Source organism: Vespula vulgaris, chromosome 23, assembly GCF_905475345.1.
Source record: "Vespula vulgaris chromosome 23, iyVesVulg1.1, whole genome shotgun sequence".
NCBI classification, from domain to species: domain Eukaryota; kingdom Metazoa; phylum Arthropoda; class Insecta; order Hymenoptera; family Vespidae; genus Vespula; species Vespula vulgaris.
The window spans coordinates 2,317,602-2,337,524 of record NC_066608.1 but is presented as its reverse complement, the minus strand read 5'-3'; the positions used below and the strand labels follow the sequence as shown (position 1 = coordinate 2,337,524).

At 27.4% G+C, this 19,923-nt stretch overlaps 4 protein-coding genes and 1 non-coding gene across 9 annotated transcripts; 4 read left to right on the top strand and 1 right to left on the bottom strand.

Moving 5' to 3' along the window:
• Positions 1-8,383: 8,383 nt before the first annotated feature.
• On the bottom strand, positions 8,384-12,658 carry LOC127071831 (coiled-coil domain-containing protein 6). Of its 2 annotated transcripts, none has more exons than XM_051011569.1 (6): positions 12,193-12,658; positions 11,100-11,640; positions 10,875-11,010; positions 10,678-10,805; positions 10,396-10,505; positions 8,384-10,302 (listed from the first exon to the last, which is right to left on the bottom strand). In XM_051011569.1, the coding sequence occupies exons 1-6, from the start codon at positions 12,412-12,414 to the stop codon at positions 10,153-10,155; spliced, it is 1,287 nt and encodes a 428-aa protein (XP_050867526.1). In that variant the 5' UTR covers positions 12,415-12,658; the 3' UTR covers positions 8,384-10,152. The 2 variants fall into 2 exon arrangements, with proteins under 2 accessions (XP_050867526.1, XP_050867527.1); XM_051011570.1 differs by having other exon boundaries at positions 10,396-10,490.
• Positions 12,659-13,324: 666 nt separating this feature from the next.
• LOC127071829 (calcium uptake protein 1 homolog, mitochondrial) lies at positions 13,325-17,166 on the top strand. 2 transcript variants are annotated; one of them, XM_051011565.1, is made up of 12 exons: positions 13,325-13,498; positions 13,708-13,970; positions 14,028-14,181; positions 14,491-14,650; positions 15,631-15,668; positions 15,767-15,881; positions 15,954-16,114; positions 16,196-16,312; positions 16,382-16,506; positions 16,602-16,729; positions 16,794-16,883; positions 16,967-17,166. In XM_051011565.1, the coding sequence occupies exons 2-12, from the start codon at positions 13,726-13,728 to the stop codon at positions 17,119-17,121; spliced, it is 1,488 nt and encodes a 495-aa protein (XP_050867522.1). In that variant the 5' UTR covers positions 13,325-13,498; positions 13,708-13,725; the 3' UTR covers positions 17,122-17,166. The 2 variants fall into 2 exon arrangements, with proteins under 2 accessions (XP_050867522.1, XP_050867521.1); XM_051011564.1 differs by lacking the exon at positions 14,491-14,650 and adding an exon at positions 15,022-15,181 and having other exon boundaries at positions 13,326-13,498.
• Positions 17,167-17,185: 19 nt separating this feature from the next.
• Positions 17,186-18,471, top strand: LOC127071848 (uncharacterized). Of its 2 annotated transcripts, none has more exons than XM_051011603.1 (4): positions 17,186-17,843; positions 18,003-18,087; positions 18,151-18,274; positions 18,347-18,471. In XM_051011603.1, exons 1-4 carry the CDS (start codon positions 17,732-17,734, stop codon positions 18,404-18,406), a joined length of 381 nt encoding a protein of 126 aa, XP_050867560.1. In that variant the 5' UTR covers positions 17,186-17,731; the 3' UTR covers positions 18,407-18,471. The 2 variants fall into 2 exon arrangements, with proteins under 2 accessions (XP_050867560.1, XP_050867559.1); XM_051011602.1 differs by having other exon boundaries at positions 17,191-17,843; positions 18,000-18,087.
• LOC127071847 (uncharacterized) lies at positions 18,396-19,743 on the top strand. Of its 2 annotated transcripts, XM_051011599.1 has the most exons (4): positions 18,396-18,527; positions 18,830-18,969; positions 19,061-19,245; positions 19,326-19,735. In XM_051011599.1, the coding sequence occupies exons 2-4, from the start codon at positions 18,837-18,839 to the stop codon at positions 19,500-19,502; spliced, it is 495 nt and encodes a 164-aa protein (XP_050867556.1). In that variant the 5' UTR covers positions 18,396-18,527; positions 18,830-18,836; the 3' UTR covers positions 19,503-19,735. The 2 variants fall into 2 exon arrangements, with proteins under 2 accessions (XP_050867556.1, XP_050867557.1); XM_051011600.1 differs by lacking the exon at positions 18,396-18,527 and having other exon boundaries at positions 19,061-19,147; positions 19,326-19,743.
• Trnag-gcc (transfer RNA glycine (anticodon GCC)) lies at positions 19,674-19,744 on the top strand. The gene has a single exon. It is a non-coding gene; the product is annotated as a tRNA-Gly (tRNA).
• The last annotated feature ends 179 nt before the right edge of the window (positions 19,745-19,923 follow it).

Below are 19,923 nucleotides of genomic sequence, written 5' to 3'. Positions count from 1 at the left end.
TGTTTTCACTCGGCGCAACTCGGCGCGTCTCGAGTCTCATTTCGTTACAACGATTTTCATCGGTGTACGTGTATGTGTGTTTACGTGTGTATATATTTGCACGTGTGTATGTGTATGTGTGTGTATATATATACGATAATATACGCCTACAATATCGTTCCGAACCCCTCGCCTAATGCGTCGAATCAATTAACGAAATGAAGGCCGAGTTTAAAGACCTCCCTTCTCTGAAAGCTTCATACAAAAGTTAAAATGTTTAACTCTGTTATACTTACTTAAAACAAAAATAGATTATCGGCTAGGCTTAGTACATCTATATGCTATATTTTCACTTTTTAATTAACGAATGTGTATATTAGAGATTATCATAACGAAGGAATGAACGTTCACGTAAATGATTGTTTCTTTTTATTTTGTTTGCTAATTACGTGAAACACGTTTATGCTTCTGATGTATATTAATATGTAATATATTTGTATAGATTATAGATATATACTGTTACGATAAGTATACTATTTATTAGTAGAATTTATAGTATGTCGTATATTTATATCAAAGAAATTTTCTATGAATAATAAAACTCAAATAAGATCATTTATACAGTTTTTTTTTTATAAAATGTATAATCATTCACTAAGAAAAATTATTATAAATGTTTAGTTTATGATAAACCAATTGAAAAAAGAAAGAGAAGAAATGTTGGCCGTTGCATCAATACTGATCGAAATGAGATAAAAGTTAAAATTCAGAAAAATCATTTTACAGCAAGATTAAAAGAAAAGAAAAAACAATGTACAATATTCATACGGAAGTACAGACAGAGCGAAGCAGTGTCCTCGTATATAGAATCTTTGATAACGTTTGATAATCTAATTCACGTGTTAACATAAATTTTCGAAAAGTCGTTACTAAACGCTAAACATTGTTCTATATATTATGCAAACGACGAACTCAATGTTATCTCCATCCCTCTCTCTCTCTCTCTCTCTCTTTCTTTCTATTTCTATTAAAACTGAAATTCTTTGATAATTTAAAGGAAGTATGTAAAAAGATAAAAGTCAGACCGAACTATCGGTTGTTTTTCTTGAAGAGGATTTTTCTTTTTCTTTTTTTTTTTTTTTATATCAAACGTAAAATGTATTTTCCGTAGAAAGGATAGCATCGTGATTTTGATATTCTTCTTTGCGATTAGAAAAACCCGGTGTCGTTCAAAGTAACATCAACTCGCTTCCTGTTCCGCACAATAGTCTACTAACGCCTTTTACTTCTTCTCTTCCCTTCTTTTATATTCACTTAGTATTCTTTGCACTAGCTATGAGATAAGTACTCGCGCATGCGTGAAGCTTAGGAAAGTTTCCATAAATGTAGATTCACTTATACAAAGAAGACTTGTTCAAACAAGGAAGAATAAATTTCTACACACACATATATACATATATATATTTCTAAATGGACAAAATGTATATATATTACTTTAATTATTATTAAGTAAAAAATTAGTTATAATTAATTCTATTGTTTTTAATTTTTTAAATAAAAAGTACAGTATTTGTCGATAAACCTAATATGTATATATAGCTCAAACTTAATAATTTCTATAATCTATTGTAAAAAAGAAAAATAAAAAAGAATAATAAATTAATAAATATATCAATTATTTATTAATTTTCATATATATATATATAGATATACATACACGCAATTAATAATATAATTTCGTTTATTTCCTTCCAGTCTAAAGAAAAAAGATGTAATACGAAATGAAGTAATACGATTTAACGAAAACTAAACTTTCCCACGGATTCGAATATTGTTCTATCGAATATTCGTCCAATCGATTATTCGTACGTCCAGATGTTCTAATTTCCGTTCGAGTCGAATCATTAAGAGTACGGATAGAAAAATACTGAATCGATTCGTATCGAGTAAGTAGTACCTTTTGCTCTTTTTCTTGTGGCTACACCCTTCCAATTTCTCGGACGATTTTTCGACAAAGTCGATGAGTCTGGAGTCAGCCGGTGAGAGTCCTATGAATGAACGGAACACGAGCCATCGAGGCCTTCCTTTTCGAGGGTACTCACGTGCTCGTCGCGTGAGGTAGGCACTCCCATTGTCATGTGGAGAGAAAGAGATAGAAAGAAAGATAAAGAGAAAGAGAGAAAGAGAGAGAGAGAGAGAGAGAGAAGAATGATAAAAAGAGTAGGAAGGGCAGAAGAGAGAATGAGAGAGAATAAAAAAGTGCAGAAGAGAAGGAAAGAGAGAGAGAGAGAATAGGAAGGGCAAAACCGAAGGGATGAGATGAAAAAAAAAGAAAGAAAAAAGAGAATGGACGAAGGAAGGTGCGTATCACGTGCTCATGTTAGTTCATTTCGAGATGAACAAGGCATGTTCGTCATTAATAATGTTCATGGAAGATTTTTAAACTCGTGAGAAATGTTTTCGTAGTTTAAGTAATAGAATATTATTTCCTATCGAATTCGTATTATATAGATTTTATAATTTTTAGTTTGAAAAATGATCGTATAATATATATGTATTTATTAAATATGAAATAAAAATAGAAAATAATAATAAATAAGTAAAGCTTAAACTTAACGATTTGTTTCGGTTGTGCATTTTTTTATTTTATGTACATTATAATGTACTCTTTAATACACACACACGCATTAGGTTGACCAATAAATAATATCAAAATTTTCTAATATATTTCCAATATCTTATTAGTTAAATGCAATATCTAATTTATTTAATTATATACAGTTGTAACTAATATTGAAATTTTCCCTATATTTTTATCAGGAGACAGTGTTGTAATCTAAATTTGATTATTCTTAATAAAACGGAAATTAAAAGTAAAATAAAGGTAAAAACTTACGGCTTATGTTAGGCTTCGGTTGTTCACTCTTCTACGACTTATCCACGAATGACCCGCTAACGACTAAACAAAACGAAGGGAATTATCTAGATAGAAGAAATGAAAACATTGGAGTTACTTTCTCACGTATGTTACGAAGAAAATGTTTATATACAAGTACTAATACGTCGACGAATGTTTATTGTATTTACAATATCGTATTTACGATATCGTCACGTGACCATTTTAATTGTCCTCTATTTCATTTTTGTACATTTCGTTTAAGGAGACGTAGTATATAACGAGATAATAAAGCAACGTTTAAAATATAGTTGACAATAAATTTGTAACAATTAATTTCGATTTAATTCATACTTGAAATTTTTTCCTATCAACTAAAGTGTATATAACAATACCTATGATATTTATAGTATATCAAATTATCCATTAATTATTAATACTTGTCCAAAAATGAAAAACAAAAAAATTCAAAATAAAGATACAAATTTCAACAAAATTTACAGAGACTTTATTCGTTTCCAACGTTTGTTAATTTATCTTACGATAAAAAATTTATAAGTTCTCTTGGAAATTTCGTATCGTCGTACGTACTTGGAACTTAAAAAGAGAAAAGAAAAGAAAAGAAGAAAAGAAAAGGAAAAATAGGAGTTAGAGAAAACTTATGTTATACGTTTCCGACGTTAGAAGAAAGTCTATCGGGTGTTAAAAATTTAAAGGTATCACGCGGGAGAGAGAGTGAGTCAGGCAATCGGCAGACATGTCCGTTCGTTGCTCGGTAATTACGATTTGTGAGGGTCAAGCCCATTCGTTCGTTCGTTCGTTCGAATAAAATGCAAGTAAGAGGGAGAGTGGTTGCTTGCGAAATAATAGACAGCTTTCTTTATCGATAGTATGTAGACACGAGGGTCTGGACGAATAGTTTATACATATGTATGTATGTATATGTAGATACATACTCGTACATACATATATAGACATGTGTGGGAATACATTAACATCTATTACATTTAGGTAAGTAAGTACTTACATACTCGACTTTTATCGATTGGTATCATTGATGATAGATCGATCGATCGATCGATCGATCGATCGATGTGTCGAAGAGCAAAACTCTGATCAAAACGTGCGCGTGCATTCACGTTCTCCCGGCGAACGGAAGTTGAATGATCGTCTGGAATGCTGAGCGAACAGGTTCGTCGTCATTGAGATGATGATGCTCGGTCACCCTTCTCAGGATTTCTGATCGTTCTTTATTTATTCCTTCGATTATAATGCAACGATCGTACGTTTTAATGAGTTTCCAGAGAGATATGCGATAAAAAGGATTAATATCACAAATAATTTTGTATTGATTCATAATAATGTTATATAGTATTATGTATACTATATATTCTATATCCAATTTATCTCAACACACATTAATTGCGTGCAATATGTGTGTGTTGATAATAATGATTAATTATGTTAGAGAATATTTTTACATTTTTAAATAAGAAATATTGATATAATCGTATAAAGAGCTATACAATTTTTCGGAGATCTTATAGTATAAAATTTGACCGCAGTTCTATCCAATATTATTAGAACATTTATCTAATGTGCTATCTGTTCCAAATTCTTTAATAGATTACTTAGAGATACGACGATTTTGGTCTGATTTGTTCACAGTAAATTTTTAATCGAACGAAATTCACGCTGAACTTTTCTTGTATATTGTAAATTTCCAAATACTCGCTCCTTCAAATTAAATTATATTATTATTCCTAATAACTTGGAAAATAATAATTTAACATTGAAATATATTAATATTAGTATTCTTCATTAATCATTTTTATTTCTATGAATGATATAATCAAAGAAAAAGAAGAAAAGAATGATATCTACTTGTTTAGAAAAAAAATAAAAATAAAGAACTATATATATTCAATTATTATAATTCTAAAGAAAAAGAAAAAAGAATTCAATTACATTCTACCACATAATTTCTAATCATCTTCCTACATTTTCTTCAGTCCACACGTATTAGTATAGATAACCACGATAACGACTAACGCAACAACTACAATGAATCATAGAGTCATTGATCGAAGAAAAGAGAAGGGCCAATGAGGCAGGAATCAACGATAGATAGATAATAAAAGGTCAAATTGTCATGATTCAGAAATAACAATGTATATGAAAAATTGAAAATGATCACTATTATTCAAATACTAACAACATCAATAACAACAACAACAACAGTAACAATAACAGCAACTATTACAATAAAATTTCTTATGTATTCTGATCGGATAAAATACGAAGGTCCGTAATTCGGGCAGCACCAAGCATAAAACTTTCCGATTCCGTAGATTTACGATTCTCCACGCAGGGACGAGTCTCCTTGAGTTATGGCATACCGTAGGAGCCCCTTTGGTGCATTTGCAAACCCGTTGTACCCGTTGTATCGTATAGGTAGATAGGTAGGTAGGTAGGTAGGTAGGTAGGTAGGTAGGTAGGTAGGTAGATAGGTAGATAGGTAGGTAGGTAGATACATATATACCAATATAAGTATTCGAGCAGGTTTTGCCTGCGTTACACTTCATATTTGCGAGGATACATTCGAGTGGTATACTGTGACTACTTTGAAAAGTAAGAAAAGCCGCGTTATCATCGACACTGTATTCCTCTCTCTCTCTCTCTCTCTCTCTCTCTCTCTCTCTCTCTCTCTCTCTCTCTCTCTCTTTCTCTCTCTTTCTCTTACCTTCTTTCTCAACGCTCGCAAAAGACCTGTCTGCCTTCGCAAATCACTTTTTCTGACATTACACGTTACTTTTCCACTTCGTGTCGGTACGAACGAAAAGAGATAGAGAAAGAGAGAAAGAGAGAGAGAGAGAGACTCGGACTCTCTCACTCACAACAAAAAACGAATAAACGATATTTCGTTGGGTAGCAAGCGGCACTAAACGTTGCATTCTCCGCTGCAGAGACCTCCGTGAGTGAACAACCTCCCCCTTTGCTTCCTTTTTATTACTTCCCTACGTCGAAGGAACATTTACGGTTCGTTCTTTTTTCTGTTTCTTCTTTCTCTTTTTCTCTCTCTCTCTCTCTCTCTCTCTCTCTCTCTCTCTTTCTTTTCTTCTCTTTTTTCCACTAACCTTCCTTTTATTTTCATCTGACAATTTAACGCTACGCATGCTCTGTATATGTATGCACGTACAATGTATGTACGAAAATCTTCGGTATTACTTTTGCTTTTCTTTTTCTTTTCTTTTCTTTTCTTTTTTTCTTTTTTTTTCTTTTTTCTTTTCCTGTTTCCTTACTAAAACGTGAAGTTTTGACTTTTGATCCACGACGTATACTATCTTTTTGATTTTCTTTAGTTTTTTATTTTTCCTTTTTTTCAGGTGATTATTATATTTTTAATATGTCTTTAATGTTCGAGGATAATAAATTTTTTCATAGCTCTTTATTTTACTTTTTATCATTATCATTATTATTATTCATTGAATTATTTTTATCTGCAAATTTTTTACCTACTACGAGACAATAATAAAAACTTTCGATTGTATATAAACTCATTCGTCTTAGTGTTTTTCAAAATGAAAGAATAATATTGTCACGATTTAAATAATGTACTACAATAAAAAAATTCACTAATTAATCGTGAAATGATTTTCCCGTGATAAAAGATTACATAATATGTTATTCATAGATAGATTTTCAGATCTGTTAAATTGAAAAGTAAAACCATGTAGGGACAGATAATATCGGAGAAAAAAAAAAAGGAAAAGAAAAGAACAATGTAGGTTTGTAAGAGCTGAGGTGATCATGCGCTTTACGTTTGAATAATCACGTTATGTAATTATGGGTCTTACCAATGACAGTGTTCTCAATCGCAATCATTGGTATTGTCCTGTGCTACATATCGATCACTGTCCTGTTCCCACTTTCGTTATTACGTATCACTCGTTACACGATTTCCAACTATCTTGTTTCTCATTCTTAGTACATATTGCATAATATATTTACAATATATGTCCCACATATGTAAGTATGTACGTAATTTCCTTTATATATGTGTGTGTGTGTGTGTGTGTGTGTGTGTGTGTGTGTGTGTGTGTGTGTGTGTGTGTGTGTGTGTGTGTGTGTGTGTATATATATGTGTCGTTTTCTTAACGATAAAAAACGAATCGAGTTATATTTGCTATCAGAGATATCTAAGGAACGTTTGTAAAATTATGGCTTCAAATAATCATGCTGTAACTAACACATAGACAATAGAAAGATGATGTATGTTTCATATACACTAAGTCATTCACACGACTGGTTACAGCAATGAACTAACAACAACATCCTGTAATTAAACTACTTGCCTTAATAATGTTCAAGAAGATTTGATCTAACGAAATGTACGATGCTCGTGACAAACTAGAGGTTTAAAGAAAAAAAAAGATCTATCTAAAGATTTTTCAATTACGTACACATAATAATAGTAATTATTATTATTATAGTAATTATTATTATTATTGTTGTTGTTGTTGTTGTTGTTGTTACATCGTTAAATCCTCACGATGTGAAAGTAGATATACGAACAATGTAATTTAATTAATCATAACGTAATGCATGAAAGTGATCTAAATCATTTGAAACATTAAAAGACATATCTTTTTTTGTCTCACGCACGTTATTCTTAAAATTTTTTAATTACATAAAAGAATTTTTCTTTTTTTCTTCTTCTCATAATAAATAAATTATTTCTTTCTATGGTTATTATTATAAGAAAGAAAATATAATTCAATGTTAAATAATTCAAATGGAAGTTTCCAATCAATGGTAATTTTTCGAAACGAAGAATATACGACCTATAAGATCATTTTAATTATCAATGGTACATATAATTGTTATAGAAAAAATTATATTATTTATATATTATCTATACACATGTCTTTTGGATGGTAAACTTAATTATATGGAAAAATTGTAGACCCCAAAATTAGTAGCAAAAACTTCTTATATTTCATAAAAGCTGGAGTAAAATACATAATGTTATTGTAAAGCATATTTGTGAATAATCATTAAATTTAATACTACAATGTAATAAAAATCTATGATATAACATATGATCGTTTCTCTATATTTGGTGAAATTCATACTTTAACCAGATAAACACATTTAACATATGATTAATGAAGATCGTTTAATGAAATAAAGAAGGAGAGAGAGAGAGAAAGAGAAAGAGAAAAAAGGAAAGAACACAGAGAAAAAAATTGTTAAGAATTAAAATAAATTTTTATATATATATATGTGTGTATGTATATATATATATATAATGTTTTAATATTATTTTATTATAATTAATATAAATGCTAATATATATTATTAATGCCTTTTTTGCAATTTCTTTATACCGTCTGAAATACTTTTTTAACTGTTAATTTATTATCATTTAATTCAGATCACAATTAGATTTCTATAAGAATGTTAGTTTTTATAGTGAGAGAAGGGCAACGTTTCAAACAAAAATAATCTGCTTAATATAGTTTTAATGTTATTACCAAAGATAAATATTAGAACATCATCTGCAGCATCATTATTCAAATATCGTAATGTATTTGAGCACCATTGTGCACACAATAAATAATATTTAATTATTACACAACGTATATATGTAGCACAAAAGTGAAAGTCTTTTTTCGTTATCACATTTGTGCATATTCTACCAAAAGCTTTCCATTCGCCATGTCTATTAAAAAATAGTAAAGAGTCAATGATAATAATCGAAAATTGACGATGAGAATCAATTTTGTTTTACAGTTAATATTACATAAATGTAGTTGGACTTTGATGGCTCTATATAAAATTTTTAAAACTACGTTCAAATTTGTTAATATACCATTTTGATTTTGAAAACACGATTAAAAAAAAAAAAAAAAAAGAAAGAAAGAAAGAAAAAAAGAAGAAAGAAAGAAAGAAAAAGAGAAAGAAACAAGGAAAAAAAAACTTTAACTTTGAATTAAAAAGTATAATAATTAAAAGTATAATAATTGGTTATCATAAGTAAAACAATTATATTATATGTTGGACAATAATTATTAGTTAAGAAAATTTAAAAATTTTTAATTTATATTTTTGTAAAAATATAATTAGTCAGACAAATTATGGCAAAGCCACCAACTCCTTGTACATGGTTTTATGTGCTGATACGAACTACATCGTGCGAATGTGTTTTGTATTATTATTACAATTATTACATCTGTTTGAAATATGGAAGCAGCATGCCATTTTTTTGATATAGCACTATAATATTATGTTTGAAGTTTCCATCTAAAAAGTACTTCAGGAAAATCGTAGAAGTATTATTAGATAAAACTTTGACAACACACATTATGAACACGTATGTGAAGTTTTTATTGACTTCTACCACCCGAATTCCTAAACCTTTTTTTTTTTTGTATCCATAACAATTACATAGATATCACGCGTGCATATTGTTTTATAAATATAATCTCGCTCATATGATACTGCAATAAAGATTTTTACAATTGAAAATATCGTTTTATCAAAAATCAGTTCTCTAAACGCATATGAGACACTGTTTATTGTTTCGTTTGTGTGTATATTGTTTCAACAAACATTAGATAATTGAAAGGAGCAAAAGAAAAATATTTAACATTGAAAAAAAATCTAACATCACTTAATTAAAAATAATAATAAAAACTTTTTTTTCTCTTTTACTTTATTATTATTATTTTTTTTTCTTTTTAAAGTTTTAAAGAAGAAAAAGATAAATGAATGTATATGCAGTCGTTAAAGAAAATTAATGAAAAATGATACGAAACACAAAAGGTAAGAGAGCGAGATATTATTTGAAGAGAATACATTTATATATTTTTTTTTTTTAGCTTTGATTAGGCTATTTTCCATGAAAATCAAAAGTTTCGATACGTTTATTTTTTTTCCCTTTTTTTTTTTCTTAAATACTGTTGTAGATTATGTTCTTATGTAATATAATATAAGCGTTGTTTTTTTTTTGTTTTTTTTTTTGTTGTTAGCTAGTGTAACGATATAGATTAATTAATGACATATTTGCTTTCCTTTTGTAATTCTAACAAAATCGAATCATTACACTGTAACTGGAGAATATATAAAACATGGAAACCAAACGTCTTTTTCAAGCCACTGGTTGCATCTATCATATCATCATGAAATTAGTACAAATGCACCAATAAAAGAAGTACCTTTCATTAATATATAAATGACGATACCAGACCAACTGATAAATATATCCCAAGTATTTATGTTTTAGCAATATCCATAGGTGATCCAGTTGTATTAGCAGTAGGATTTGTTAGCTGAGGACCGGCAGGATTCACAATAGTTGGAGGAATTGCTGGCTTAACAAATCTATCAGATGTACGTCTGGTAGATGGTGGAACTATGTGTCCCTATTTTTATAATTCATACATATAAAAAATTAGTTATAATTTTTATCAGAATTAGTAATAATATTAAAATATTTCAATGTTTCTATTTCTTACCCCCGAAGGAGGAGACGAACTAGTAAAAGGAAGAGTAGTTGGTTGACCACATGCATAACACCGGTTGGTATTGAAATTTTCTCGTGATGCTGAACCTATTACATTATTACCTGTCAATAATGAATAATTAAAGTCTAGCACTTGTATGTGCTTCTAAATTATTCATATAATACATATGCATATATATATATATATATATATATATATATATATATATATATGTACGTATGAATGTATGTATTCATTCTTTTACAGTTTTAAACTGTAAAACTGTTTCAATACCTGGACTGAGTGGCCTAGAAGAACTAGGCGAAGGATTATACGGGACGGGACTAGAAACCGTGCGATTTCTTATATTTCCACCCGACATTACGATTTCATTGTAGTGACGTTCTTCTTCCATTTCCAAACTATTAAGAAAAAAGTTTTACAAATATTAATTATGATACATGTATGCATAATAATGCCAAGATATATACCTAGATTCTGATTCTGACAAATGTCTACATAAAGCTTCTCGACGTTCTACTTCTAATTGTAGTTTTCTTTGCAGTCTTAAATTTTCTTCACGTATTTGTTTCTCTTCGTTAACGTAGCGTTGCATTTTTTCCGTATCTACAAATATTACAATTATATATATATATATATATGTATATAAAATTGCACATAAAAAATGTAAACGTATGATAATAAAATATCCTTACGCTCTTGTTGTGATATTAGTAAAGTATGCCTTAAGCGTGCAACCTCACTTCTTAACGTTTGAATATGTGTACTTAAATTAGTTGCAGTATCGCCATTATTAATTTCCCTTGGAGAAGTTGGATCTGATACAGGTTGATCCAACTTTATTTGAAGCATTCTTTTTTCTGCTTCCAACTTGTCCATTCGTTTCCATAATTTATTGACCAAAGCTTCTTGCTCTTGTTCGAGTGTATTTTCAAGTTCAACCTTTTCTCTACGTAATTGTTCCAAGTTGCTTTGTTTCGCAAGCGTTTCTGCCTCCAATTTCTCTATTTTTCTCATTAACTTGTTCACAAGACATTCTTGTTCTTGTTCTAAAGTTTGTTCTAAGCGACATTTCTCTTGACGTAACTGATTTAATTTCCTGGACAGATCATTTGTTAAACATTCTTCCTCTTGTTCATAATGATGAGCTAACGTTTCTTTTTCTTTCTTAAGCGCTTGTATCTTTTTCAATAACGTATTGCTGATAAATTCTTCTTCTTGCTCTGCTTTAGCTTGCTAAAAAGACAAAGCCATGGAATGAAATAAATTTTACGGTAGAAGAATTAATCCTATTCTCTATCTTTCATTTTTATTTTATATATCTGACCTATCCATTTTCCTCTACTATTTTCTATTATCTTTATTATATACATATATATGTATGTATATGTATATATATATACATACATATATCATTCAATGACACAAAAGATGATTATAATACAACCGAAAACCATATTGTTTTGTTTCTATAAACAATATATCAAACTAACAAACGTTTTATTTATATATATATATATATATATATATATATACTCATAAAAACTTAATAAATATTTCAAATTTAATCTAAAACATTCCTATCAAAACAAAAACTAAAATTTTATCATTTTTAAAAATCATACATCAAGAAAATATTTAGAAACGTACAACAGGTTAGGTCGCAGAAATATACATTAAAAACGAAATATATTTTACAAAAATTCGTAAAAATTTGATTGTATCAAAATATATATAAAAACGAGATATTTAGTTTCTAAAGAAAAACGAAACATAAAGGAAACTTACTATAATGACAGAAGCTTGACGAAGGCTACGATTCTCTTCCTGAAGTGCCTTTACTCTCAATTTATAAGTTTCGAGTTCAACTTTAAGAACACGATTATGTTGTTGAAGCGATTCAATTCTTTTTTGTAATTGTTCACGAGAAATTGGAGAGGGTGGCATCATAATCGGTCCACCGTCGATTGAACTCGAGTCGCTTTCAGATGCGCTATCACGGTCAGCCATTTTTCTCGGGTAAGAGAAATTATTCAAAAAATACAACCTAGAGAATATTTTTCATTTCACAAAGAACCATCTACTAAAGAGGACGTTCTTTCCCCTTGTTAATTATATTTTATCGAACGAACGAACTTCAATACTTTACAATGAAAAAACTGACAAATATTCTGCGACTATACCGCACGAAACATGTGCTTTAAACCGAAACAAATCAGCTGTTTCGTCTTTCACCGACTATTTAAAAAAAGGTGTGGGCGCGTCGGCGAGCTCGCTGCGCACTGCAGAATTCATTAAGGTTATTTTTCATGAAATCTCAACGATTATCAACGATACTCAGTGAAATTATATTTTTCGAATCGAAAACGTTTTTGTATTTATTTATTAAAATCATATAAAAAATACTAGAATATGAGATAAACGAATTCGTTAAAAAAAAAAAAAGAAACATTAAAACAAAATATTTTTTTAAAGTATTGTTCTCATTGGATGACTGTGTATCCTCTAGTAATTTTTGTCATATCGTCTTTCAATTTCTATTTCACATTTTTTCCTTTCTTTTTCTTTTTGTTTCTAATTGTTTTCAAGATTTTTAATATAAATAATAAAATATGATATATCGTAAAATGATATTATTACTAAAAGAGTATTTTCATTGAACAATTGGGTATTCACCAATTATTTTCAATTAATATTATATAGTCTTACCTTTTTTCTCTTTCTCTCTCTCTCTCTCTCTTTCTCTTTCTCTCTCTCTCTCTTTCTCAACTTTTATTTTACATTAAATTTTCTTTTATTACCAATTGATATAAAATTTTTAAATTTATCTAGAAAAAATATTTTCTTGATGGGTTGTTAGTTCACTATTTTTCCGTGCATGTCGCTGAAGTCACATACGTTTCGAACGATATTGAACAATCTTGATATCTGCACATATTATGCTGTTCTTTTTCCTACTAATAATGTTAAATTGAATTTTTTTTTGTCTAGTGAAAACGATAACGAAAATAGTATAAATATATTCTACGCATAAAAAACAAAAACAGTATTTTTCGTTGGTCAATTATTCAAATATAAAGATCAAAAAAAAAAGGTATAGTTATCAAAAATGTAATATTTATTTTTATCATTATATAAAATTGAAATATAAAATATTATAAAAATTAATTTTTATTTAGTATTTATAAAAAGGAAAAAATAGAACGTAGAACGAATTATAATTTAATACAATATTAATTTTTTTATAAAAAGTATATTTGTAATTATAAGATTGTGAATAAAAATATTCCTTTTGTTTTATAGTGTATATAAGAAATAACAATGTTACGTAGTACTGTCAAGACAATACTACTAGGAGGATTGCATCCTTCGCATAATTTAAGGCCTATTAAAATGAGCTCATCACAATTTTTATATACTTGTCAGAAAGCAATTGCACAAACTAATATGGAACAAAAACGATATTTTAAAAATTTTGGGCATAAAAGGGAACCAATAGATAGACATTCTTATCTGATTATTATTCTTGGAATAGCTTTTTGCTATACTATGACTGGTCTTATGGAGTAAGAAAAGAATTAATTATAAAAATAATAAAAGTCTAAATATGAATCTTTTTATAGGTTTCCAAGAAAAGTAAAATTTCCGAAAGTAAATGCTGCTGATTTGTTACATGAAAATGATAAAGAAGAAGATAAAAATACAGATACCACAGAGCAAGATGATCAGAAAAAGAAAAAAGGAAAGAAAGAAAAAACCGGGTTTCGTGATAGAAAGGTTGAGTGATATTGTGAAATTAGCAAGTTATTTAAAATCTAAGCATACGTTTAGTAGTATAAAAATAACTTTGTGAACTATTAGCAATTGTAAATACTAAAAAATATATTATGATGGCTTAGCTTTGTATTTAATTAATAGAAACTTGACGATCATATTTTGGCAAAATGTTTAATAATCCATATTTTTACTGTAAATTAAATGAAATTTTTATATATAAATATTCTATATATTTAAATTAGCATAATCCATATTTCAATTTATAGCTACAAAGATTAAATGTTGATAAAGCCAGAGGAATTTTTACAGATAATAGAATATGAAAATAGGATGAGAGCTTATTCAACGCCAGATAAAATTTTTAGATATTTTGCAACTGTAAAAGTAACTAGTTTAGGAGGTACAGAAACATATATGACACCTGATGATTTCTTAAGAGCTATTACTCCTGGCATGAAACAACCAGATGGTAATATTTTTAGTGCAAATGCAATGATCAGCAGTATACTTAATATTAACACAATTTTAATTATTTTTTTATACTACTAACAGATAAAAATGCTAACTTATATATAACAAAATATTATTACTATGAAGCAATTTAATATTAACCATTAATTCTTGAATTTTTAGTAATGTGTGTGCGTGTGCGCGCGCGCGTGTGTGTGTGTGTGAAGGCAATGAATTGAAAGATTGAAATTTTTGTATAAGCATCTAGTATAATTCATAAGAATTATTGATACTAATTCATGAAATAAGACATATCAATTGTTTCAAATATGTCATATAATTTACCAATTAAATTATTTTACTAATGTTGCATATATTCTTAAAACACAGATAATAGAATATGAAAATCGTATAAGGCATTATTCAACACCAGATAAAGTCTTCAGATATTTTGCAACTCTTCAACTGACAAATAATGATATACATGAGGTACTTATGACACCAGATGATTTTTTAAGATCAATGACACCTGGTATAAAACAACCTGATGGTAACTCTTTATATATAAGATGTTAATCTATGTTTCATTTCAATTTCAATTTTTTTTTTTTTAAATTATGTTATTGTACTTTTTTTTGTTGATTTTGTTTTTAATGCCTTCTATGAAAATTTCCATATAATCATACATATCACTTTTCATATATAATTTAAAATAAAATACTAAAGTTTTTCAAGAAGTAATAATATGATAATAAAAGAGATTATAATTGAAATAATTATATCTTTATATTGCCATATAAATATTATAAAAAAAAAAGAGAGACGAAATAGCTGGAATGTATATGATGTTATTAATTCTATTATATGTTTTAAAAGTGCTGTAATTTGCATAATAATGTATTACTGCTTTATAACATTATTGCATTATATAACATTTGTAATCTATATTTCATATATAATTATTTACAAAAGTAGTATTCCGTGCCAACCTTGTTTTAGGTCTTGGATTGGATCAATATAAAAAATATGATCCCAAGGTATTGTTAATAAGTTATATTTTATAATATATTAAAAACAAATCTAAATATATTGTTATTTAAATATATTGTAAATATGATGTTTTTTATATTTTTAGAATATTCATGAAAAATTAGAATTAGCATTAGATGAAAACAGTATCTTTTATAAACTAGGAAGTGCTGGGCTTATCACATTTTCTGATTACATCTTCTTATTAACAGTGTTATCAAGTAAGTTCAATATATTATTTTTTATTCATACTTTTTCAAGAAAAATAGATACAAATATATTATATCTTTCAGCTTCTAGACGTCATTTCGAAATAGCATTTAGAATGTTTGATTTTAATGGTGATGGTGATGTAGATTCTGATGAATTTGGAAAAGTTGCTACATTGATACGTCAACAAACTAGTATTGGTAACCGTCATAGAGATCATGCTAATACTGGTAACACGTTTAAGGTTAAATTTATTATTATTTGTTTAAATAATTCAACATAAATTGTTGTATAGAGTAAGTTACTTAATGGGCAAATTTTTTAGGGTGTAAATTCAGCTTTGACAACTTATTTCTTTGGTCCTAATATGAAACAGAAATTAACAATCGAGAAATTTCTAGACTTTCAGGAACAACTACAAAGAGAAATTTTGAGTCTTGAGGTAATACACTTTTATATATAATATACATATACATCAGCTTTCATTTTCTAATGATATGTTTTCTTACAGTTCGAGCGTAGAAATCCGGATGAAAATGGTAAAATAACTGAAGTAGATTTTACTGAATTATTATTAGCATATGCTGGTTATTCTGATAAAAAGAAAGCAAAAATGTTAAAGAGAGTGAAAAAAACGTAAGTATGGATAACAAACATAAAAGAATAATATATATATATATATATATATATATATATATATATGATAATATAACGAAATTTTAATATCACAGTTTTAAAGAAAATCCAAAAGGAATTAATAAAGAGGAATATCTCAAGTTCTTCCACTTTTTAAATAATATTAATGATGTTGATACAGCTTTGACATTTTATAATATAGCAGGTGCTTCTATTGATCAAGGTATGTTCTGTGTACAACTTTTTATTATAATTATATACTCAAAATAAATTTGTGTGTGTTCCAGCTACGTTAAAACATGTAGCAAAAACAGTTGCACATGTAGACTTAAGCGATCATGTTATTCAAGTTGTATATACGATATTTGATGAAAACAGTAAGTTTGACTTCTATCTATAAATTTATATTATAGTATAAATTACTATAAATGTGTAATAAAAACGAAATTATGTTTTATAGTGGATGGACAACTTAGCAATCGAGAATTTGTAGCAGTAATGAAAAATAGAGTGCTTCGTGGCTTGGAGAAACCAAAAGATACAGGATTTGTCAAATTAGTACAATCACTAATCAAATGCGCAAAAAATAGTTATTTTATTCAGTTTGATAAATAATTATATATGATTTATAGCATCAATATTAATTCCGTTTTATATTCATACATTAGTTTTTATAATAATTTCAAATAATGATCATTTATTTATTTAATTATATTTCTACAGGTATAATTCTAGTCGTATCTATATTATATTTACAATCTAAAAATGCTTAAGATTATAATTTGATTTTTGTCAAATTTACGAAAATATTGCTTATACATTTTTCTGTGAAAAGATTCATTGGATAGACGGAATCTCATATGATAAAAAATTTCATTGAATTAATTCTATATACTGAAATAAAAGTAATATTTATATAAAATATCAAATAATATAAATTATTGATAATATAGATATATGAAAATATATTTCGGAGACAATGATACATTATTGTCAAAAGAAAGAAAAGAGATACAATGATATTGTCATAGTACAGAATGTAATGAATTCCTTTCACATCTCTTTAGTAAATAGAGCATAACATCTTGAAGTTCTTTAGTTTCTCTTAGTATTGAATACTATTAGTATTCCAATATTTTCTGCTGATCATATAACATATGATTTTGCTATATTTTCCATTATTAATTTTATTTGGTGCCTTTATGCTATAAATCGTATTGTTACAATGATGAAAAAAAAATATGTAAACGTAATGGTTCTATGGCAAATGTTAATAATTATAAATATTAACGCAAAAACTACACAAATTCTCATGCCAATGAAGATTGATATGCCAAGTAAGTCATAAAACAACTATTTAATAAAATAATTTATTTTGTTTCGTTATAAGTAAAAAACACTTGTTTTAACTTATGAGTCTATAAAAATTATAAATGTATATAACTCAAATTTTATATAAAAAATATATTTGAAAAAATAATATTTGTTTACAGTAGATTCAAGTTCACAGGCAACAAATAATGAAGAATCACCAGAAAGCAATGTGATGAATGACTTGTTGAAAAAAGGGCAATTTTTTAGGTAGGTATGGCATAATTATTTATAAAGAGAAGAATATTCCCTTATCACGAATGTTTTATTTAGGGATCTGTTCTCCGAACAATTATCAGCGCACGAAATTGAGTTTGGCCATGTATGTGAAAATCCTGATGAATGGGAGCAACGATTTGAACGAAAAGATATGAAAGCAAATAATTATCGTGGAAAGGTATAATAGATTATACTTTTTCATAATACATTTTCATATTGATCCTTATTATTCTTATTACTTATATTTTAGGTAAAATGGGGAAACAAAAATGGAGAATATGGAGAACATTATTGGGATTTGAATCATTAAGTTAAAATAATGTTAAAACTTTTTAACAATTATAATAGATTAAAATGAATACTTTAATAAGCAAACACTTTTATCATTATTTCTACTTGTAAATTTTGAAGAATTTAACGTGTTAAATAAGGTATGCTTACGTATGCGCATTAATTAACAATTGTAAAGAAAATAATAAAGAAATTAAAATGAAATTAAATACAAATAAATTTATATATATATATATATGTATGTATGTATGTATATGTATATATTTAAGATAATTTCTGTTTAATGAGTATTCTCTTTAAAATTTAAAGATAACATCTATTACAAGATAAAAAATCACACGCTAGATGGCGCTTTTGAATTTGTATATAGAAAGTTTGAAGAATTTTATTTGAAAATTCATTGAAAATTATTTTATTAAAATTCATAAGTTTAACGTCTTAGATAAAAAATGGAAACACCAACTGTTAAAGTTTTGTTTTCTGAAAGTTCCAATAAAAATAAGACTCCTGAAGATCCAACTATTCCTGCAATGTCAAATATAATGTTTGTTAGCGATGTCCTGGCTCAACGAATAAACAATGGTAATATAATATTTTATCATTTATGATTATTATATAATTTCGATAAATATTTTTAAAATAAAAAATATATACGTACATATATCATATATAGGTACGATAGAGGCAGAAGATTCTGAAACTGATGATCGATATTGGGCGGAGAAACTAACAGCTTTAGACGAAGAACACACCAAAAGAAGTAAACTCGAATCAAAAGAAATAGATAAACTTTTTCGTAGTGTATTAAATTATGCACAAACCATACAAACTAAACCTTGTTCCTTCGAACAGATAAACGTATAATAAACACAAATACGATGATATTTACGATCATTTTTTTAATAATATTTTTAAATAATTATTTTTTTCGTTTACAGGTCAAAGATTGTTATACTAATAATAAATGCTACACACTTCGTTGTAATAATGAAGTTAACAATTTTATTAATTGCGTAAATAATATGTTTCACAAGTCCGTTTGCATTACTGATAACGATGTCTATCCATTCAACAAAAAATACACATATACTGAGAGATTCAGAAGAGGATATTAATTTATATTAATTTGTATCTACATATATATATATATGATTCTTTATTTTTATCAATTATTATTTAGAAATGTATATAAAAAGAGAATGTATAAATATTGATATAATAAAATTTTGTACAAGTTACCTGACTATTAATTTAGATACATATATATATAGTATTTATTCTCAACAGCATCGGTGGTTCAGTGGTAGAATGCTCGCCTGCCACGCGGGCGGCCCGGGTTCGATTCCCGGCCGATGCATATCTTTTTTTATTTATTTTTATTTTATTATATAAACTTATTATTTACAATATTCCTTAAAACAATTTGTTACTCCTTATTTTATAACGATTTAACAAAGAAACATCAAAGTATTATTTTTTCGAGAATAAATTATGAATAAAAATAAAGTTTCTTCAAATATTCATAACTTTAAATAG

What these genes read in the sequence shown, in the direction of transcription:
- LOC127071831 (XM_051011569.1), bottom strand. Translation starts at nt 12,414, where the DNA reads ATGGCTGACCGTGATAGCGCATCTGAAAGCGACTCGAGTTCAATCGAC. An exon ending in GTCAAGCTTCTGTCATTATA is followed by an intron (nt 11,641 to 12,192) that starts GTAAGTTTCCTT and finishes TTGTCTTTTTAG; the next exon opens with CAAGCTAAAGCAGAGCAAGA. An exon ending in TTGTCAGAATCAGAATCTAG is followed by an intron (nt 10,806 to 10,874) that starts GTATATATCTTG and finishes TTTTCTTAATAG; the next exon opens with TTTGGAAATGGAAGAAGAAC.
- LOC127071829 (XM_051011565.1), top strand. Translation starts at nt 13,726, where the DNA reads ATGTTACGTAGTACTGTCAAGACAATACTACTAGGAGGATTGCATCCT. An exon ending in ATACTGGTAACACGTTTAAG is followed by an intron (nt 16,115 to 16,195) that starts GTTAAATTTATT and finishes CAAATTTTTTAG; the next exon opens with GGTGTAAATTCAGCTTTGAC. An exon ending in TACGATATTTGATGAAAACA is followed by an intron (nt 16,884 to 16,966) that starts GTAAGTTTGACT and finishes TATGTTTTATAG; the next exon opens with TGGATGGACAACTTAGCAAT.
- LOC127071848 (XM_051011602.1), top strand. Translation starts at nt 17,732, where the DNA reads ATGATGAAAAAAAAATATGTAAACGTAATGGTTCTATGGCAAATGTTA. An exon ending in AATGAAGATTGATATGCCAA is followed by an intron (nt 17,844 to 17,999) that starts GTAAGTCATAAA and finishes ATTTGTTTACAG; the next exon opens with TAGATTCAAGTTCACAGGCA. An exon ending in AAAAAAGGGCAATTTTTTAG is followed by an intron (nt 18,088 to 18,150) that starts GTAGGTATGGCA and finishes TGTTTTATTTAG; the next exon opens with GGATCTGTTCTCCGAACAAT.
- LOC127071847 (XM_051011599.1), top strand. Translation starts at nt 18,837, where the DNA reads ATGGAAACACCAACTGTTAAAGTTTTGTTTTCTGAAAGTTCCAATAAA. An exon ending in GGCTCAACGAATAAACAATG is followed by an intron (nt 18,970 to 19,060) that starts GTAATATAATAT and finishes TATCATATATAG; the next exon opens with GTACGATAGAGGCAGAAGAT. An exon ending in GTTCCTTCGAACAGATAAAC is followed by an intron (nt 19,246 to 19,325) that starts GTATAATAAACA and finishes TTTCGTTTACAG; the next exon opens with GTCAAAGATTGTTATACTAA.